This window comes from Mycteria americana, chromosome 7, assembly GCF_035582795.1.
Source record: "Mycteria americana isolate JAX WOST 10 ecotype Jacksonville Zoo and Gardens chromosome 7, USCA_MyAme_1.0, whole genome shotgun sequence".
NCBI lineage: Eukaryota > Metazoa > Chordata > Aves > Ciconiiformes > Ciconiidae > Mycteria > Mycteria americana.
In genome coordinates, this window is record NC_134371.1 from 44,094,349 (window position 1) to 44,116,248 (window position 21,900).

General features: G+C 43.8%; 1 protein-coding gene across 1 annotated transcript; it reads left to right on the top strand.

Annotated features, from left to right (window-relative positions):
• Window positions 1-11,074: 11,074 nt before the first annotated feature.
• On the top strand, window positions 11,075-21,892 carry LOC142413106 (complement factor H-related protein 2-like). Its single transcript, XM_075509151.1, has 8 exons — window positions 11,075-11,405; window positions 12,527-12,715; window positions 13,575-13,763; window positions 16,346-16,522; window positions 17,194-17,370; window positions 19,904-20,086; window positions 20,406-20,606; window positions 21,828-21,892. The coding sequence occupies exons 1-8, from the start codon at window positions 11,345-11,347 to the stop codon at window positions 21,890-21,892; spliced, it is 1,242 nt and encodes a 413-aa protein (XP_075365266.1). The 5' UTR covers window positions 11,075-11,344.
• Window positions 21,893-21,900: the final 8 nt, after the last annotated feature.

Here is a 21,900-nt window from a genome sequence, read left to right on the forward strand (position 1 = left end):
CGATGATCTTAAAGGTCTTTTCCAAGCTATACGATTCTGTGATTCTGTGATTTTTGCTGGAATATGGGGTGGTTTGAGGTTTTTTTAATGAGCATTCATCCTAAAAGTGTTTGTGCATAAAATTTTCACCCTTTGTAGGAACTGTGAGAAGTAAACTATTGTTTGGGGTAAGGGGAATTCCTCTCCTCAGAGACGTTTGTTTAGAAGGGACATGGTTTTTGTTCCTTCCAAGAAGAAAAGCCTTCTTCAGAGACTTGTCTCTGGTCAGAATACAGTCACACCTGCTATTTTTTCTGAAGGGCAAGGTAGAGCAGTTAAGACTGATGCAAGTTCAGAGCTTATTTCTGCCTGAATACCTAGTGTAAAGGTACCTATAGAAGTTTCTTGGGAAGCCTTCTGTAGAAAGATTGCTTTCTTTTTGGTTTCTTAAATGTTTCCCTTGGAGATTCACTGTATAGTGACTCACATCTTTGCTTCTGGTTTCTCACAGCAGTGTGTCACTGTACAGTGAATGTTCAAAGGAAGCACTAGTTTCACAAATTTTTGGTTTTGTTCATACAAAGAAATTTGCACTTGGTCACTTTCAAAGGTACGAGGTAACAATGCTATGTGCAGTTTATACTGATTGACTGGTAACAAAAATTCAAGGAACTTGTATCTTACTGTATTTTATTTAACAGGTGGAAAATTTCACAGTGTGTTTCTCGGATGGTAGAGTATTATGTCATTTGATTCATCATTATCAGCCGTGTTATGTGCCTTTGGAAGCTGTGTGCCAACGTACAACTCAAACAGTAGAATGCTCGAGAACTCATACAGTGGGACTAAACTCTTCCTCCTCGTCCTCTTCAGAGTCTGATACTTCTCTAAATGTTGTGGAAGGAATGTTTGACCAAAGTGAGTGATTTGATGCACAGAAATTCATATTGAATCTATTTCTTTTAGGCACAATTTGATTTGACAAACGTTTTCTCTTTGCAAAGCTGTAACTGCCTCAGTTCTATACAAGGAGCTCTTGGACAATGAAAGGAAGAACCATCCCTGGAAGCATTTAAAAGACGTTTGGATGAGGTGCTTAGGGACATGGTGAAGTTGCACTACAGAGTTACGCAGCTGAACATATTCTTGCCGTTGTTTCTGGCCTATAACACTGGCTCTGTAATGCTTTTGGATAGTTAGCACAGCATGGTTCATAAGTCTGAATTTCTTCAGAGCCATGACTTTTCTGAAGGCAGACTGTATCTTAGTAGCAGCAACACACTGCCTTCGAATGCGCTTTCGTACCTTCCAGCCACGAAAAGCTGCTTGTAAAGAAAGCACCGCTGCTCTTGTCTCTAAGAAGTTCAGTCTTTGCCTGTTACCAGTCTTACAATTTCTGTACCGCCTCTGAATCACAATGGAGGCCTGAACCATTGCCTTGTATTTCATTCTTGCAGCATGAGCTCTAAAAGCAGCCTGAATTTTAATAGCAGCTCTATATTCAAGTTTAAGCTTTTTGCGTGCTTGATAACCCCTATAGGCTGCCTGTAAGCACACAGCTGCTTTTTTAACTTGTAAGAACTCCTGCCTCTGACACAGTTGCTTTTTGTATGCACGATAATGTTTTTGAATGACAACAGCAGCACTACAGATGCTTAAATAACGTTGCCTGTCCCTTCTCATTCTGTAGCCTGCCTGGAGAAATACTGCAGTCTCCCTCCACCTTTGTATTTGTTTCCTGACAAGATAGCCTCGAACTACAGCTTGAATTCTTATGCAAGCTCCCTTCAATTTCCTATAATCTTCTTTAAGTTCAAGAGCGTATCTGAGAGACCGATACCTTCGCTGGACATACAGCGTTGCCTCCCTTAATGCACAATAGCGCTTATGTGCTTGCCTCATCTTTACAAAAGCTTGAATCTTCACTGTTGCATCTTTCACGGATTTAAATCTCTTCCGGACAACATAAGCACGGTAACTCGACTGAATTTTTATCACAGATCTCAATATGCCAGCCTCTTTCCTAGCTTCCATTCCTCTGTAGGCAGACTGTAGGACAATAGCAGCCAGACGCATCCTCTGGAAAGAAGCAGCTGCTCTTTTAGCAGCGACATGTGCCCTATACCGAGTTTGAATTACAGAAGCAGCATTTTTAATCTCTTTGTATCTTTTCACTTGTTGGTATTTTCTCACATGTGACTGCAATGTAGTAACAGATTTTTTTAATCGTAGAAATCTTAGTTTCTCTTTTTTCATTCTCCACAGTGATTGAACAACACAAACTGCTTTTGCTTGCCTGTATAGCTTACGTGCCTTCATGCGTCTAAAAGCAGCTTGGAGAACTATCACTGCTGCACGCTTTTGCAAATAGTACTCTCTCTCAATTTTTCCTAGTTTATAAGATCTGTAATACCGCTGAATTGTCACTATTTTTGCTCTGTGTTCCTGGTAAATACGTCTAGCCAGCCGACACCTGTACCAAGCCTGAATCTTGATAACACTTTGCTTAATACGTAGGTACTGCTTCAGGTCTCTGTGCATCCTATACCAAGACTGTATGACAAGGGCAGCCCTCTTTCTTTTAGCCAGTTTTGAAGATTGCCATTTTCGGAAATAAGTCTGAAGCACTGAAGTTGCTTTAACTTTCTGTTGAATTTTGTATTTTCTCCATCTTCTGAATGCAGACTGAATAGTAAGTGCTGAAGACTTTAAGATTTCATATCTTTGCCGATCTTTTTTTGCCCACTTATAGGCACGCAGATGACTCTGAATTGTAACAGTAGCCCAAACAAGTCGTTTATATGCAGCAACAGACTTCACCATCCTTAGCCTTGCTTGTACAAAGATAACATAGTATCTTAGCTGTAAATATCTTTTCCTAGCAGAGTATCTCCTCCAATAAGCCTGCAGGAAAAAGCAGAAAATTTAGTATTTTCTTCATAGTATCTCAAGTTAAGCCTAAATTTGAGAACTACCAACCTCAGACTGTTTAAGATTTCTTTATTCCTACTTAGTCCCTAGGAAGATAAGCCCAGATATCTACATAAAAACAAAAACAAAAAAACCCACCAAACACAAAAGCCAAATGCTCGAGTCATTGCTTTTTTAAGCATTTTAAATTCTGGGAAAAAGCCAAATTTGCCCCGGCAACAAATGATTCCCTTTTAAACTATTTGATAAATCATGTAAGTCTTTAATCTCCATTCCAAAAAAAGTCTTAAGAATGTAATATTTAGCTTTGGGTAATAGTGGGGAAAGCATCTTGACAAACTGAATTCACTGCCCAACTACCAATTGGTAACTAATGTCTGGCGTTCTGAACATGCCTACCACAGGTGTCATAACACTAGGAGAGTAAATTTTTTTTTTTTTTTTTTTAAAGCTTCTTCAGTAATGTTCAGCAGCTGCAAAGAGGCAAGCCAACACAATCTGATCAGTCCTTACGTTGACTGGTTTAAGGTCCAGTGTTTTAATATTTATGGTATACCAAAATATTCACTAATTGCCAATTTAATGGCACACTGCCATTTCCCTCTGAAGAGAGAAAGCTACCAAAACATCTCAAAAGGGCGGGGGGGAAGGAAGTATTACATCTTCATGAAGACATCAGTTGCTGCAAGCAGAACAAATGACCCTAAGCAAGCCTTTTTCTTAAGCGTTTCAGAGGGTTTCCTTGCTCTGTAATCTCACTTTAGATCATATTACCTGAATGACTGTGGCAGATTCACTTCTGGCTTCCTCCAGTTTTGTCTTTTTCAGATTTAAAAAAATCATCCTGGCTAAATATCCTCTCCAGTGCTTCTGGATGAAAACTGCTGCATTCGCTTTCTTCAGGATGCATCGACGAGACAAGAAGGTTATGGCAGATTTTTGAATTACCCGAGCAGCTCTGTCTCTTTCCTACAAAGAGTGAATTTCCACTGAACAGTTAGGACTGGAATTTTCACTCAAGTTTTTGGCGTATTAAAATAACTATCTAAAGCAAATCTCATAAAAATTAGGCTTGTTGATGAAAGAACCCACATAAATACAACCTCTACCCCTTCTACACTACCGATTCTCAGAATATTTCAGTTGAACGCTGTTCCAACGTCAAATGATATGTATCTCCGTTAGACACAGTGGTGGCATTTATCAACCTTAATGGTGTCATAGTTTTAAAACCATCACAAGATCTGGTATAACTACCAGACAAGCAAGAAACACAATATCAGAACTCATGTGACTCAACTCAAAACACTGGTGAAGTTTAGCTCCTGAACAAAAATATTAAATCCATGCAGAAGTTTAATTACTCTTTTCATCTTGTAGACATCAATAGGAATTAAAAATTAACTACTGCCTTTTTGTTTTAAGGAAGCAGTGCAACTATTTTGTATTTGAAATATTGGGAAAAGGGCCTAAAGGGTCACATGCTCCAACTGGAACACAAAAGAAAGAACAGTAGCCTTTAAACAAGTGTAATTATTTCAGAGTAATCTTAAACAAAAGTGGGTTTTAGTAGATTACACAAAGAAGGATCTGTATTTTGATAATAAAAATGGTACTCGTTCCTTTAAATGCCAATATTTTTCTAATAAACCTGTATACTCCAAACAGTGAACTTATATTCTTTATTTAGTATTTCCTAAAGTAGAAACTATGAATATTGCCCAGGCAAAGAGTACCTGAGAAAGTTTCAGTTCTCTTTTCAGCCTGTAATTCCTCCAAGCAGACTGAATTAATCGAGCAGCTCGAGTTTCTTGCCGAACATCTAGAAGCCGCGAACACAGAAATGATACGTAGGTAATAACAACCTATATAAACACAGAACGCAGCAGGTTAAGGGCTGTACGGAAGGGCAGGACACGTTCACAGGAGAGCAGAACATGTTTACGTCAACTCTAAAGGCATCTTACCTTCTCATCAGGAATTGTATTTGACATGTCTGAGGGATGAATCATTGCTGGTATTCCACCTAGGTCAGAAACTGCAGCATTGATCAGCTGGAAGTTCTTCCTTTCATTGTCCAAGAGCTCCTTGTATAGAACTGAGGCAGTTACAGCTTTGCAAAGAGAAAACGTTTGTCAAATCAAATTGTGCCTAAAAGAAATAGATTCAATATGAATTTCTGTGCATCAAATCACTCACTTTGGTCAAACATTCCTTCCATAACATTTAGAGAAGTATCAGACTCTGAAGAGGACGAGGAGGAAGAGTTTAGTCCCACTGTATGAGTTCTCGAGCATTCTACTGTTTGAGTTGTACGTTGGCACACAGCTTCCAAAGGCACATAACACAGCTGATAATGATGAATCAAATGACATAATACTCTACCATCCGAGAAACACACTGTGAAATTTTCCACCTGTTAAATAAAATACAGTAAGATACAAGTTCCTTGAATTTTTGTTACCAGTCAATCAGTATAAACTGCACATAGCATTGTTACCTCGTACCTTTGAAAGTGACCAAGTGCAAATTTCTTTGTATGAACAAAACCAAAAATTTGTGAAACTAGTGCTTCCTTTGAACATTCACTGTACAGTGACACACTGCTGTGAGAAACCAGAAGCAAAGATGTGAGTCACTATACAGTGAATCTCCAAGGGAAACATTTAAGAAACCAAAAAGAAAGCAATCTTTCTACAGAAGGCTTCCCAAGAAACTTCTATAGGTACCTTTACACTAGGTATTCAGGCAGAAATAAGCTCTGAACTTGCATCAGTCTTAACTGCTCTACCTTGCCCTTCAGAAAAAATAGCAGGTGTGACTGTATTCTGACCAGAGACAAGTCTCTGAAGAAGGCTTTTCTTCTTGGAAGGAACAAAAACCATGTCCCTTCTAAACAAACGTCTCTGAGGAGAGGAATTCCCCTTACCCCAAACAATAGTTTACTTCTCACAGTTCCTACAAAGGGTGAAAATTTTATGCACAAACACTTTTAGGATGAATGCTCATTAAAAAAACCTCAAACCACCCCATATTCCAGCAAAAATCACAGAATCACAGAATCGTATAGCTTGGAAAAGACCTTTAAGATCATCGAGTCCAACCGTAAACCTAACACTACCAAGACCACCACTACACCATGTCCCTAAGCACCTCATCCAAACGTCTTTTAAATGCTTCCAGGGATGGCGACTCAACCACTTCCCTGGGCAGCCTGTTCCAATGCTTGATAACCCTTTCCGTGAAGTAAAATTTCCTAATATCCAGTCTAAACCTCCCCTGGCGCAACTTGAGGCCATTTCTTCTCGTCCTATCACTTGTTACTTGGGAGAAGAGACCGACCGCCACCTCTCTACAACCTCCTTTCAGGCAGTTGTAGGGAGCAATGAGTTCTCCCCTCAGCCTCCTTTTCTCCAGGCTAAACAACCCCAGTTCCCTCAACTCCTCCTCATAGGACTTATGCTCCAGACCCCTCACCAGCTTCGTTGCCCTTCTCTGGACACGCTCCAGCACCTCAATGTCTCTCTTGTAGTGGGGGGCCCAAAACTGAACACAGTATTCGAGGTGCGGCCTCACCAGTGCCGAGTACAGGGGGACCATCACTTCCCTAGTCCTGCTGGCCACACTACTTCTGATACAAGCCAGGATGCCATTGGCTTTCTTGGCCACCTGGGCACACTGCTGGCTCGTATTCAGGCGGCTGTCAACCAACACCCCCAGGTCCTTCTCTGCCAGGCAGCTTTCCAGCCACTCTTCCCCAAGCCTGTAGCGTTGCATGGGGTTGCTGTGGCCCAAGGGCAGGACCTTGCACTTGGCCTTGTTGAACCTCATACAATTGGCCTTGGCCCATGGATCCAGGCTGTCCAGGTGCCTCTGCAGAGCCTTCCTCCCCTCAAGCAGATCAACACTCCCGCCCAACTTGGTGTCGTCTGCAGCCTTACTGAGGGTGCACTCGATCCCTTCGTGCAGATCATTGATAAAGATATTGAACAGAACTGACCCCAACACAGAGCCCTGGGGAACACCGCTTGTGACCGGCCGCTAACTGGAGTAAACTCCATTCACCACCACTCTTTGGGCCCGGCCATCCAGCCAGTTCTTAACCCAGTGAAGAGTACACCCGTCCAAGCCATGAGCAGCCAGTTTCTCCAGGAGAATGCTGTGGGAAACCGTGTCAAAGGCTTTACTGAAGTCTAGGTAGACAACATCCACAGCCTTTCCCTCATCCACTAGGCAGGTCACCTTGTCGTAGAAGGAGATCGGGTTGGTCAAGCAGGACCTGCCTTTCCTAAACCCATGCTGACTGGGCTTGATGTGGAATATACAGTGCAAATGTGTTTCAGTGACGTACAAGCCCAAGAGTGTTTCTGACGTCCTAAGTGTATTTTGGAAGCAGAGAAAGAATTTTTATCTTTGACATTATTTGCTTAGACTTAGCAAACCCTGGTGCTAGAATAACTTGTCAAACAACCATCAACATACCAAAGACCTCAGTGTAACCCTTTAACGGTCCTGAACTTTTGCTGTCTTTCTGCATAGGTAGGCATAGAATTGCAGAATAAGAATCGGGTTGCTCAGGACCCTGTCTGGCTGAGTTCCAGCCAGAAAATATCTCCAAGGAGATATTTTCTAAGCTTTCTGGGCAACCTGTTCCCATGTCTGTCTACCCTCATGGGGCGAATCTTTTTTCTAGTATCTAACTGGAACTTCTTTTGCCGCAGATTTGTGTCTGTTGTCTTTCATCCTATCACTGTGCATCTCCGAGAAGAGTATGGCTCCATCTTCTCGGTACTCTCCCATTAGGAAGCCAAAACCAGAAATAAGGTCTCCTCCCGGCCTTCTCTTCTTAAGAAACATTCAGAAAAGAATGGAGTTTTTTTGGTTGTGTGAGGAATGAGAAAAATAATTATTTTATGTTTCTGTTGGCGCCTTTCCTTGGGCAGCAGAGCCTTCCAATGGCGTCAGTATGGCAATAGGTCTCAGCTCTGTCATCTCACGGTGATAGCGCTGGCTTGGGAGTAGGTAGATGATACGATAACATTTCTGCACCAAGTTTGGCTTCTGCAATTTTTTTCAAGATCAACCTTTTCTTTGTTATCATAGAATCATGGGATAGTTTGGGTTGGAAGGGACCCTTAAAGATCGTCTAGTCCAACCCCCCTGCCATAGATAGGGACGTCTTCCACTAGATCAGGTTTCTCAAAGCCCCATCCAGCCTGACCTGGCATGTTTCCAGGGATGGGGCCTCCACAACTTCTCTGGGCAACCTGTTCCAGTGTCTCACCACCCTCGTTGTAAAAAATGTCTTCCTTATATCCAATCTAAATGCACCCTCTTTCAGTTTAAAACCATTGTGGTGTCACGACGGAGAGGTCTTTCCTCTTGCGTAACAACCTTGCACTTAGGCATTTTTTTGCAAACATCAGCCGAAAAGGCATTCAGATTTATTTATAGATTGTAATTTCTGTTTTCCAGTTAAGCTCTCACCTCCGTGGTACATAATTGAGGAAACTGACTTTTCTCTGGATGTAAACTCACAGATCGGGGCAATTCCTGTAACAGGCAAAGTTTTGAGTGCTGTATGTGCCGATTCAGATTGGCACGTTTTAAGCAAGGTGAACCTGTGTCCCAGTGAAGTTTCAACACCTTAAATTGACTTTTAAATGTTTCATGCAGTGGAGCTGGTGGGCCTGTTGCCCAGACCTGTTGCCTTTGAGGAGCTCTGGATAAAGCATAAGAATATTTGGTAAATGGGAAAAGACCCTTCTCTTGAAAGAGCCGAACTGGGGAACATGGAGGGAGATTAAAAGTCAGTCTCTGGAACATTTGTTGGAAGTAGAATTCAGAGCAATTTCCTATGTTTTAACAAGTGGTGATTTACTTTCTGAAGTCCTGAGGTGAAAGGACATGAAGTAGAAGTCCTTCTACTTTGGTGTGGAGATCAGATCTTTTAAAGAGTGCCTGTATTTTCTCAGGTGAATATAAGGAAACATGATCCTGAATAGGAAGAACACTTTCTTTTGTCTTTCAGAAAGAAAGAAAAAGAAAGAAAGAGGAGAGAGAGAAAGAGGAGAGAAAGAAAGTCTGCATGGTGTGTAATAAAAATTATGCAACCATTTTGGAGCTGACTTACTGGAAACGGCTGCCTGATCAGCAATTGCTATTTAGAAAAGGCAACTCAGTGTCTTCCAGTGACTGAGTTACAAATGAGGCCAAATGTTAATGACCTATACAGATCTATAAAGGTTAATGACCTGTAAAAAGGGGCAGGAATGGTGGCAGATAAGGTGGAAATTAATTTTCTTTTAGTTCACCTTTTTAGTTCACATTACTAGGAGACTCCCTGGTCTGGTACGGTCCTCTGATTATTGCCCGCTGTTGGTTACGCAGGTGGGCTACGATGAGGTTGCGGAGAGAAATCCAAAAGCGATCAAAAGGGGCTTCAGGCCACTGGGGCGATTGGTTGAGGGATCAGGAGCACAGGTAGTGCTTTCCTCAATCCCATCAGTGGCAGGGAAGAATACCAAAAGGAACAGAGAAATTCACCTGCTCAACTTGTGGTTCAGAGGCTGGTGCCACTGGCGGAATTTTGGTGTTTTTGAGCGTGGGGATGTTTACACGGCACCGGGCCGGCTGGCGCCGGCTAGAGTTCAGCTGTCTCAAAGGGGAAAAAGGATTGTCGCCCATGAGTTGGCGGGGCTCATCGAGAGGGCTTTAAACTAGGTTTGAGGGGGAAGGGGATGTAACCAGGGTCACTAGAGAGGAGCCGAAGGGTGGCATGCCTACGTTGGGAGTGAAATCGATAGCCCAGCTCAAGTGCATCTACACCAATGCACGCAGCATGGGCAGCAAACAGGAGGAGCTGGAAGCCATTGTGCAGCAGGATAGCCATGACTTAGTCGCCATCGCAGAAACGTGGTGGGATGACTCTCACGACTGGAGTGCTGCAATGGATGGCTATAAGCTCTTCAGAAGGGATAGGCAAGGAAGGAGAGGCGGTGGGGTGGCTCTGTATGTTAGGGAGTGTTTTGATTGCGTAGAACTGGGCAATTCTGACGATAAGGTGGAGTGCTTATGGGCAAGGAGGAGGGGGAAAGCCAAGAAGGTCGATATCCTGCTGGGTGTCTGTGATAGACCACCCAACCAGGATGAAGAGGCAGATGAAGCAGTCTATAAACAGCGGGCAGGAGTCTCACAATCGCTAGCCCTTGTTCTCGTGGGGGACTTCAGCTCACCGGTCGTCTGCTGGAAACACAACACAGCAGAGAGGAAACAGCCTAGGAGGTTCCTGGAATGTGTGGAAGATATAACTTCCTGACACAGCTGGTGAGTGAGCCTGCCAGGGGAGGTGCCTCGCTTGACCTGCTGTTTACAAACAGAGAAGGGCTGGTGGGAGATGTGGTGGCTGGAGGCCGTCTTGGGCTTAGCGACCGTGATACGATAGAGTTCTCGATTTGGGGCGAAGTAAGGAGGGGGATGAGCAAAACCACTACCATGGGCTTCTGGAGGGCAGACTTTGGCCTGTTCAGGACACTGGTTGAGAGAGTCCCTTGGGAGACAGTCCTGAAGGGCAAAGGGGTCCAGGAAGGCTGGGCATTCTTTAAGAAGGAAGTCTTAAAGGCGCAGGAGCAGGCTGTCCACATGTGCCGTAAGGCGAACCGGTGGGGAAGATGACCGGCCTGGCTGAACAGGGAGCTTTTGCTGGGGCTCAGGAAAAAAAGGAGAGTTTGCCACTTTTGGAAGAAGAGTACAGGGATCTCGTCAAGTCAAGCAGGGAGAAAATTAGAAAGGCAAAAGCCCAGCTAGAACTCAATCTGGCCACTGTTGTAAGAGATAATAAAAAATGTTTTTACAAATACATTAACAACAAAAAGAGAGCCAAAGAGAATCTCCCTCCTCTATTGGATGTGGGGGGGAACATTGCCACCAAGGATGAGGAAAAGGCTGAGGTACTTAATGCCTTCTTTGCCTCAGTCTGTAATAGTCAGACCAGTTATCCCCAGGGAATTCAGCCCCCTGAGCAGGAAGACAGGGACGGCGAGCAGAATAAACCCCCCATAATCCAGGAGGAAGCAGTTAACGACCCGCTACGCCACGCGGACACTCACAAGTCTATGGAGCCGGATGGGATCCGCCCGAGAGTACTGAGGAAGCTGGTGGAGGAGCTTGCCAAGCCGCTCGCCATCATTTACCAGCAGTCCTGGTAAACAGGGGAGGTCCCAGACGACTGGAGGCTTGCCAATGTGAAGCCTTTTTGCAACAATTGCATCATTTATCTGTACAGATTGACTGCTGCGTTGCAAGCAAATGAGGGGAGGGAGATGGCAACGACAGCCTCGGGAATCACGGGAGTAAAAAACAAGTACACGCGATTTGGAGCACAGAAAATAACAACTCTGTTGCAGAGGACGTCTTGAACTTCTGAAGCGTGGAAATGACACCGCTGAGCCACACCGTAGTGTTTCTGCTGTGGATGGGCTGTGCTACATGTAAAGGTGAGTTGTTAAATGGAAATCTATGCTTTTAACTGACGTAGCTGGTGACAGTCAAGAAAAAGGAACTGGGAAAAAAAATGAGACTATACCATTTACTTGTTATAGAATTCCCTTCAGAAGTTTGGAATGAGAGTTATGAATTGGAACTATACATTTGAAGAATATTTGCTTTGTATTTTCTTGTATGAGCTTGCTTCTTTGCCTTGTGCCTGAACTTAATGACTCCTATAAAGGACCTAACTTATTACAAGCCATACCTCACTTAAAATACATTAATCCCTATAAATTCCTTTGTATTTCAATTTAGCTACTATTATTCTGAATGCATGCTATTAAAAATGCAGAACAGTGATTTGATTTTAAAACATCATACAACTCTCTAAAAATACAGGTACTTTGTTATTTCAATAAGCTGTGTGATGCAAAAAACATGCTGCCTGAAGGAGGTCTTCCCTGAATATCTACCTTTCTTAAAATAACCGCTTTTAAACTCCCTCATTGATCCATTAAATCTACTCATCATATCAAGATTCTTCTCCCCCCTCTGCCTTTAAAAGTGCTTTCTTGTATATACCTTATAATTTCAAAAAATGATCCAACTTCTTGCATTTTAAAATGGTGGAACTAATTTTAGGAATCTGGGACAAATGGATTTATTTGTAGAATTACAGAAAATTGAGAATTGTGACTGCATGTGTAAAACTTTATTCCAGCATAATCCTGGAAAACAGAAACTGTGCTCTGAGACATTCACAAGCTTATTCATATTTTCAGTTAAATTGTGTTTAGTTTAGTAACTTTTTTCAATGCAAAGATGGTGAAAATAGTAAAGGCAATGACAATTCCTTAGAGCAAGGAGACAGTGCTGTTTATTAGCACAGCATATTCCCAGATGGAGGCATGTAGGTCATTGGAATATTATTGAACTCCTGTGTAGTGCCATTATTTGCAGCTGTCAGTACTGTCCTGTATCTATCAATTAACAAGAACTCGTGCACGGTTTCTGCTGAAATAGCATGCAAACACCCACCCATCATTGATTTTGAAGAAATTGCGAGTAGGTGTAAAACAGGGTAAGACGAAAATGGCAGTGCGCAGTCATATAACAAGAATCGGCGCAGCTTCTGCAGGAGCAGCCTGTGAAGACCCACCTCTCATTGACTTTGGAGAAATTGTTAGTGGGCATAAATCAGCATATAAGGAAAGTGACAGAGTGCAGTACCTGTGCAACCCTGGATACACCTTATCAGGATCAGAACGGTTAACGTGCCATGAAAAGATCTGGGTACCTGGACCACCACAATGTTTGGGTAAGCGTAACTTTTATTGCTGGTTGACTTTGTACTGGTGGACAATTCTAATCATTCTTAAAGTCGGGGTTTCAGAATTAGGTTTACATTTGTTGCTCGATTACCAAGTCTGTAGCGGACCAAGATTAATCCCTGGATTCAATACTTCTTAACTTGTGGCTTTAGTGTCCCCAGATCATTTACACTCAGTTGTGTCTTTCATTGTGAGAATTTTGGAGCTGTCTGGAAGGTTACAAGCAGATAAACATTTTGTCTGTACTTCCAAGAACTTGTGCAACAAGGTAGAGGTGCTGACCGTGGTGTCAGCCTCTTTCCCCCAGTGATGACGTTTGCTAAGACATCCTTTCATGTAGCTTCCTAACTGTCCCCCATATGTGGGAGGAGCGCTGTTGTGCTAAGCTGCTTTGCTGTCTTCAATTTCCTCCTCAGAGCTCTTTGTTAGGAGTCCTATAAAATTCATTTTTAACCCTAGGTAACGGAAACACAACCGGAATAAAATTAGACTTACTCCCACGGATTTCATGAATTATTTTTTTCAAGGAGTACCATCTCCTGCAATCAGTACCTCTTGAGATCATCACTGCTGTTTGCAAAGTCAGTAAAGTTGTCTCTTATACATGGGAATAAGAATATGCTTGGAAGTTGTGCCGTATCGTTGATCAACTACCTAAAACTAAGCACCCTGAATTAATTGTGATAGAGCTCAAGTGTTTAAGTCGTCTGTGCTTCACTTTTAAAAATCACTGCTGAGTGAGAACCAAGCTGGTTGTGCACTGTCTTTGCTGTGGAGGTGCTTCACATGCTAGAAGCCACCAAAGATTCAGGCTCCACCATTTTTTATTTTTCTTGTCTTCCCTAGCACCATGTACCATTACAAAACAGCAGCTGGAAGCCCAAAACCTACTTCTCTCCAATGGACAAAGACGCACATTTTTGATTCAAAGTGGTCAGCGGCAGGAATTTATGTGCACGACGGGATTTAAACTCACAGCCTCTCCTATCAAGCAGTGTTTTAACGGGCATATCGAGCTTCCTTCATGTGTCACTGGTAAATATGCACCATACTTGAATAATTTTGATCTGGCAAATACATCTTGTGTGTAATTTTGCAGTTGTTCATGTACATGAACTGCATCTGCCTGTACTATCAGAGACTGACTAGCCAATGGGCAATTGGTTTTCCCACCACAGATAGCCTTGCTGATGGTAAGGGTGTGTGTAAATCTAGTGCAGAAGGGAAGTCACCAAAATTAAAGGTGCATGATGTGGGAGAGTCTCTCCCTTCCTTTTCACTTAAACCAAAAGAAAAATTTGCATTTCAGATGCACCGTTCATGTGATCAATTGTAGCTACCTGTATTTGAGCAGAAAAATAAGTCCTGCAGTTACCAGTTATCACCACTTCTTGCGGAAGTACTCTTTCGTGCTTGCCTAGGATAAAGATGTCTGAGCTGGTAAGTTGAATACAGGTGCCACCGGCGTTCAGAACATGGACTCAGACATAATTTCTTCATAAAAGATGTTTTACCCTGGCTTTTTCCCTTGACTTATACAACTCAACGGGAGATGTATCTGCCTGGTGCCAGAGTGCAGTATGAATATGAAAGCAATTTTCAAATTATGGGTGTAAATTATGTTTGTAAATTTGCTCACCAGGAATAAATATTTGGATTTTTTCATTCTTATTCTTTCCCGATTTTTCTCCTTGTCCTTTTGTGGCACCTTCCAGTAATAGGAGTATAAACGATATGGTATAACTCAGGCCATCTATTCTAAGACATGCTGAGGAATCTGTAATCCAATTGTTAAAATATTACTGATGCAGGTGATATCTTGTAAGCAGAAGTTCATTAAGAGCTAGAATAAAGTGTTTTCAGAAACAGAGATAGATGAGCACAGGCCAAATGAGGTGCCAGCTGGTGACTGGTGTGCACAACATGCCAACCATGTCTGTATTTTTAAGCGGCAAAATTCTGATGCCCCGTGGTGTCTCTTCTTTTGCACTGGCCGTGAGTCTCCATTTCTGCTGATAAGTGGCAGACGTAGAGAAGAAGAACCAAAAAAATGCCTGAGCTGTTCATAAACCAGCTTTTACTGACATGAAATTCCCAGTCCCAGTTACTGAATAGGAACTTTGACTGTAATTAGGTCTTTTATATATTGTGGAATTCGGTACAAACATATGCTTTCGACTTGATGTGTCAACTAATAAAACCTAATTTACTAATGAACTAGAAGTGCATATAAAATATAATTGAAGTCCACCCACTCTACAGTAGTATAGGAGAAGAAAGCATTGGCACAGCCCTGACTCAGGAGGGCTTCACAGAGATTTAATCCATTGTATGTACCAGGAAGTACATTATAATACTTCATTAACTTCTGTTCTCTTTTTCATCATGTCATCACAAAGCCCCTCAGGATACTGGTACAACTTTATTAATGGTGGAAAAATTTAACAGCGAAAGTTCTAGACACTCACTTTCAGTACCCCCAAACAAGATAATGTCTCCTCTATTTCTCTGCCTATGAGACTTTCCCCGTTCTTGATGCTAAGCTGTAACTGTATCTCCTTAGTATGAACGGGAAAATGGCTTTTGTTTGGTTCAAAGGAAAAGAGAGAAACCACACGCAGGAGGAAAAGGAGAGAGAAGTTTTGGTTTGTGTATCTTAGATATTTCTTCATCTTCCTTTCAAGCCATTTAATTTATGTTTGGATGATTATATTTTTTTTCTTTTCAGTTTTAGACAGCATGTGTCATTGGACTATTAATTGTCTTGCATTATTGTTTATCTGTGTTTTCTCTATTTTATAGAAAGACCATGCTTGCCACCACAACCCATAGAATGTGCTGATGTTCCCAGGCTGGAAAATCAACACTTAAAAATTAAAAAAGAAGGGAAAACAATTTATCTGGCTGGCGCTAAATTAAAGTATGTTTCTCGTTCTGGATACATGTTAGACGGACCATTGGAGATAACTTGTTCTATGGGAAACTGGACTTCAGCTCCTACATGCTTGGGTAATATAAAAAAATACTATTCTTGAAGTGCATTTAGCAATGAAATGGAAAGAATTTGAAACAGGAGATTGACTAGTAAGAGCGAGTAACTCCATATTTTGCTGTGGAATCCTACCATCCCTCGTGGATGTCTTCAGAGCAATCCTGACTGGATGCAAGACTGACTTTTTGAATGCAGTTTAGTTTTTCAAATATTCCTTTGTATTCTTGCAATCTTTGTTCAGCTCATAGCTCTGCCAGGTGCGTCCTGGGTGCATCCTCATAATCCAAGGATCTGTTTTCTACAGAGTCCACTAGTGACTAGGAGTTGCTTTGGTGCTTCAGTGATAGAAACTACTTTGGTGTAGTAAGGGACGGAAGCCTTTATTAAAATTTTCTGGCATGGTTAGAAACAGGATCGAAATATTTCAGTGACTGCAGCCCACGTCTGTTTAGGGGAATGACTTATTTAACCTTCCGTATGCTACCTTTTACATAAAATCCACTGTCAGCGGATGGCTATGCTGATATTAGAAAAAGCTCTCTAAAGCATCTGTTCGGTGGAAACAGTACACTCTTTCTATTGTGTATCGCATTAGCACAAGCATCAACTTTCTGTATCTTTTCAGAAATGCCATGTGGAAGCATTCCAAAAGTTCCCAATGCCCAAATTGAAGGCAGAAACAAGGAAATGTATGAGCCTGGTGAAACAATTCGCTACCAGTGTGATGCAGGGTTCCTGACTGTTGGTCCCCCCGAAATTATTTGCAGAGAAGGAAACTGGACAGCACCGCCCTTCTGTGAAGGTATAGGTTCTACTTCTAAGCAGCCTGTGACCCTTCTTAGTCTTTCATGTTGTGAATTAAAATAATGCCAACTCAGGCACGCAGGTGAGTCAGGCCAACAGAGCCAAGAGGTGACTTGCTTTGAATGGGCTGCTACAACACCTACTTTTCTGGCTCTTGAGAAACAACAAGCAGGGCAGATCAGCAGAGAAATCGTTTCCCCTCTGGGCTGAAGCTAGCAGCTGAAACTTAGCTCCCTGCCGAGATCAAGCAGGCAGAGGGTTATGGAGGAATGGATGCTGGCTGCAAAGAAGGAGATAACTGGTGTGTGTATCTTATGTATCTTATTTTCACATCACTAAGAATGTCAGTTTCTGAAAGTTGCCTTCAAATAGTAAAGAAATCACTTCACTCTCTAGCCCTTTGGCACACAACGCTGTACAGCACCAACCTGCACCTTCGGCTGATCTCTGCAACTCCTTTTCCCTTTTTAGTCACTCTAGGCAAAAATAATAGTTTCTGGTGAAGCGTTGCAGAATAAAGACCATAATGTCTTCCTTTGCTACCTGTAGAAAACGATCTGCGTTACGCAAACCATTTTTGCGCATCAGGAACAACGGTGCTCCGAAATGCAGTGTTCCGTGATTGTCATATTGCTGCACTACTGTTCTTAAATGCACCTCTCTTCTCAGATGTCAGCTGTGGAGCCGCACCTGAAATTCCCAACGCTTATATTACAAGCGCTCATCAGGAGAGGTATCTGCCCGGTGCCAGAGTGCAATATGAATGTGACAGCAATTTTCAAATGATGGGTGGAAATTATGTCACTTGTACAAACAGAAAATGGTCACAAGCACCAACTTGCAGAGGTAGGAATCTGTGCTTTCATCTTGCCTGTTAGCAGAGAGGGGACTGTTTGTTTACCTAAATACTCTGAAGACTTTACCTTTTTTACTTCTGTTTTCTTTGCGCACCCCAACTTTGTACTTGCTATTACTTCCTTGCACAGCACTTTAATTTAGCTTGATGCTTCAAGAAATACTGGGAGTATTTTCATCAACGGCAAAAACGTCCTGAAGAAGCAGGGCCTAAAATGTGCTGCTCTGTCATTCTCTTGTACGATACCGGTATTTCCCCAGAGTCCGCCATTCCAGTGACCTTCAGTAGAAAGACATGTAAGGGCTCCTCTGTTCTCTTTGAACCTGTCGGGGAGCATCTGAATGGAAGAAGCAGTAGGGGAGAGAAAGAGCTGTTCTCCAGGGCTCCACTCTGACCAACGCAGATCTCAGCAGAGACTCGGATCTAAACCGTGTAAGATCTGCTAGGGCTGTGGAAGTGGGAAGAGCGTTCCTGGGACAAGGAACTGTCAGGAGCTGTGCTCTGTCCCCTGCCCAAATCTGTGGCTGCAGGGTGAGCAAGTGCTACTTGGCTTTCACACACCTCCATGGAGCTGACTGCACTTACCCCTCCCTGAGCAGTGCAGGCTGACAAGCTCCTCCAGCGCTGCCAGTCCTCCAGAGCTCTGCGGTTCAGCAGAGTGCCGCCTTGGCTGCTACCCCTGTGATCTCCAGGAATGCCAGCGCTGCCCGGGGAGGGACGTGGGCACGCAGGAAGGCTGGTGTGGCTTCTCGTGCCGTAAGGTGTAGCTACAGAAACACTGGCTTTTTCTAGAAGCTCTCATTGACCCTGCTGTCTCCCGAGAGTCCCAGGAAGAGTGTTCTGCTGCCGCTCTCACACCTCCTTGCTTTCTCCATGGTGAGCTCTTGGAGCCGTGACCCACCTGAGGCAGAAAATCTGGACAGAAATTGTAGCAAGATTGATTCCTTTAACTGTGGGTTGTATCGGGCAACACCTCAACGACTGCAAACGTGACTGCAGCAGTGTCTCTTTTCAGATGAGACGTGTGGACCTCCTCCAGAAGTTGCTGGTGGTAAAGTTCAAGGTGTTAAAAAGTCAAGGTATTTGCCTGGGGAAAGTGCTCGCTATCAGTGCTGGCAAGGTTTTGAGATGACGGGGGCCTCCACCGTAGCGTGTCAGAATGGCACCTGGACAGAGCTGCCAAAGTGCAAAGCTAATTTCCCTCTCTCTTCATACAGTTGCTTGTCAGTGAGACTGTCATGAAGCTGACTCAGTGGCATTTACTTCTCCGGATTTCGGTCTCATTACTGTGCACAAACGCAACGAATCTGGCACACTCGGGAAGAAGCCATCTTCCCAGCGATGTATTGAGATGAGTTTACCAGCTGAGTGACCCAGGTGGCTTCGCTCGAGAGGGCCCCATCTGGAAAACCACCCTGAGAGCTGTTGAGGCTGAGAGCCTCAGGGTGGAAAACCACCCTGAGGCTGAGAGCAGTTGCTGGCCAGGTCTAGTTTTGAGATGCACCCCTTGGACTTCTTAGAATCTACTGTCTATGCCTGCCTGCTGAGAAGAGAGTGAGAAATTTTGCCGTCTGTGTTGGAGAACAGAGCCCACAGCTTCCCTGCTGGTTCCATCCAGATAATGCAGAGGATGCATTGCTATATTGAATGCCATGGAGTCAAAGCAACTGTTAAATCAACTGAGGGTAGAATCTGATGTGTGAGCCAATACCTAGGTACTGCGTTGGTGCCTCCTAGGATTTCATGAGCGCACTGAGTAATCTCATTGGTTTTCATTAGACATACAGAAAGTTTGAGCACGTGAACCAATGCAGCAGCATTTGGCTCAAACACCACGCAGGTGGGAGCTGAAAGGGCTGCAGAAACAGCAGATGAATTCGGACCAGGCTGCATATTGTGGCTCCTGAACACGATGTCAAGTGCAAAGAGTGTCACTGCTGGTACCAAGGGATCTGGGTCTTCTCTGAAGGTTTCCCAGTGCAAGTTCTGTTGGAAGGCCAGACTTGGCAGCATTGTGGTGCTTGAATAGGTGTAAAAATCCGTGAGGCAGCAGTGCTCCAGGATTGGCAGGCGTGAACTCCCCAGTGGCCGTAAGTGGCCCACAGAGCCCAAGGGCTATCCCATTAGTGATTGCAGTGGTGCAGGTCAGTGACAGTCGTTACCGTCTGCAGTCGGATCCGCTTTTCTCACTGCTCAGGCAGTACAGGGAGGAGGTGGGTGTCAGGCTCTTCTGCAGAAAGAGCGGTGCCAAACGCTGCACCGTCACGCAGGATGAGAGGAAGTCCTGCAGACAGCTGCAAGCACTTCAGGCATGGCCAGACGGGGTGAACTGGTAGTTGTGAGTCCCAGCACTGGAGAAACGAGAAACTCTTGCTCTTTTTCACCTGCCAGGTATTTGGTTTTCTCTCTGCTTTCCTCCGGGTCTCTCACAGTGCCAGTGTTCTGCCCGGTAGTATTTGTGGCCAGGCCTCCGTTGCAATTAAACTCTCGTGGCTTTCTCTCTGATTGGGAATTTTCTTCCAGGGAAAGGTGGGAAATGTGGCCCGCCTCCAGTTATTGAAAATGGAGACCTTCTTTCCTTCCCCATGCAAGAATATCCACAAGGTACAACTCTGGAATACAAATGCCCAAGTCTCTATGTCCTGGAAGGATCTCAGTACATCACCTGTACTGATGGGCAGTGGACAAGCCCCCCAGTTTGCCTCGGTAGGTTGAAGCATGTGCTGTGTGATTGCTCCTGTTGTCTTTTTCTCAGATCCTGAGGGCATCACTTGTGCAGCAGCACTTGTGCTGGGGCTGCGATGCCGGCAGGGCAGAACAACAACGAGACCTTCTTTTGTCCACAAGGAGTTTCTTCTTGAAGTTAGCTTATGCAGATTTTCCTGACACAAGTAACAGAGGGTCAGAGCAAATAGCTGGAAGTGTTTTGTGATGCAAAGACTTTCTGTAGGCTCTAGGGGGAAAACAAAAGTTACCTGTGGTGCGTCTGTATGAAGTGATGACACTCTTCTCTTTCCTTTTCAAGTGGCCTGTGCAGCATCTGAAGAAGACATGGGCAGAAACAATGTTGAGCTGAAATGGGTCCCAGAAAGAAAGCTGTATGTCAGATCGGGTGACGTTATTGAATTTCAGTGTAAAAGAGGGTATTTGGAGGACCCAGCCTCTTCCCCATTCAGAGCACAGTGTGTGGAGGGGACGATAGAATATCCACGGTGCAAGCCAGGAAGTAAGTCATCTCCACTCCTGCCACAGCTTAGCCGCTGTGTTGTTGCATGTTTAGGGCTGAAGCTGAGGGGAAAGCCTTTAGTTTTGCTGGGGAAGTGCCTGGGGAGGTAGTAGCAGGGCACCAGGATGTGGGAGCATCCTTAGGCTGCAGGTGGTGAGGAGCAGTGCCCCCAGGAAGCCATTGACCGGTGTACCTGAGCTGGAAGACGGCTGGGGAAAGGGCTCTCGGGGGCTTTCACCTGGTACTAAGAGTTTCAGAGCATCGGGCCATCTATAACTCAGGCCATCTATTCTAAGACATGCTGAGGAATCTGTAATCCAATTGTTAAAATATTACTGATGCAGGTGATATCTTGTAAGCAGAAGTTCATTAAGAGCTAGAATAAAGTGTTTTCAGAAACGGAGATAGATGAGCACAGGACAAATGAGGTGCCAGCTGGTGACTGATATGCACAACATGCCAACCATGTCTGTATTTTTAAGCGGCAAAATTCTGATGCCCCGTGGTGTCTCTTCTTTTGCATTGGCCATGAGTCTCCATTTCTGCTGATAAGTGGCTAATAAACCAATAAAACCTGAAAAGGGTCAGGCAGGACCTGCCTTTCATGAACCGTGCTGGCTGGGCCTGATCCCCTGGTTGGCCTGCGCATGCCTGTTGAGTGCACTCAAGATGCACCGCTGCAAAATTTTCCCCGGTACTGAGGTCAGGAGAAACTTCAGGAAGAACCTACCTGCCACGGCCAAGTAGGACACCCTGGGTAAACGTGATTGAAAGCTTCTAGGAATCTCCTCCTTCTGTCTTTGACCTGTCCCTGAAAAGGGTCCGTTCTTTTGAGGAACTGAGAGAACAAAAGAAAAACACTGTAGTTTTAAAATGAACATGAGAAGAGCTATTGGTGCGGAATCTGAAAAGTTACAAATGAAAATGGTGACAGGAGTCATCTCAATTTTAAGAGTCCACAGTTCAGTGTCTATATCTGAGCTAGCTGTCTGGGCTCCCATCAGGGTGTGTATAGTAAATTTAGTCAAGACGCTCTACAAAAGAGCGTCACCTCACCGCAGAATAAATACTTACATTTGGCCTCATGAAGCAGCCTTTGGAGTCCACTGAGACTATTGACTAGATTTCTGTTGGTTGCAATGGAAATGGAGGGAACCAACATAGGTACAGGTAGTGACAAAGACACCAGAAGCAGAGTGCAATTGTTCCTGCACTCCTTAGGATCTGCCAAGGTGATTCTGCCAGTTTCAGAAAACACTCAGATGATGAAGCTGAAGCTGAACTAATTGTGTCC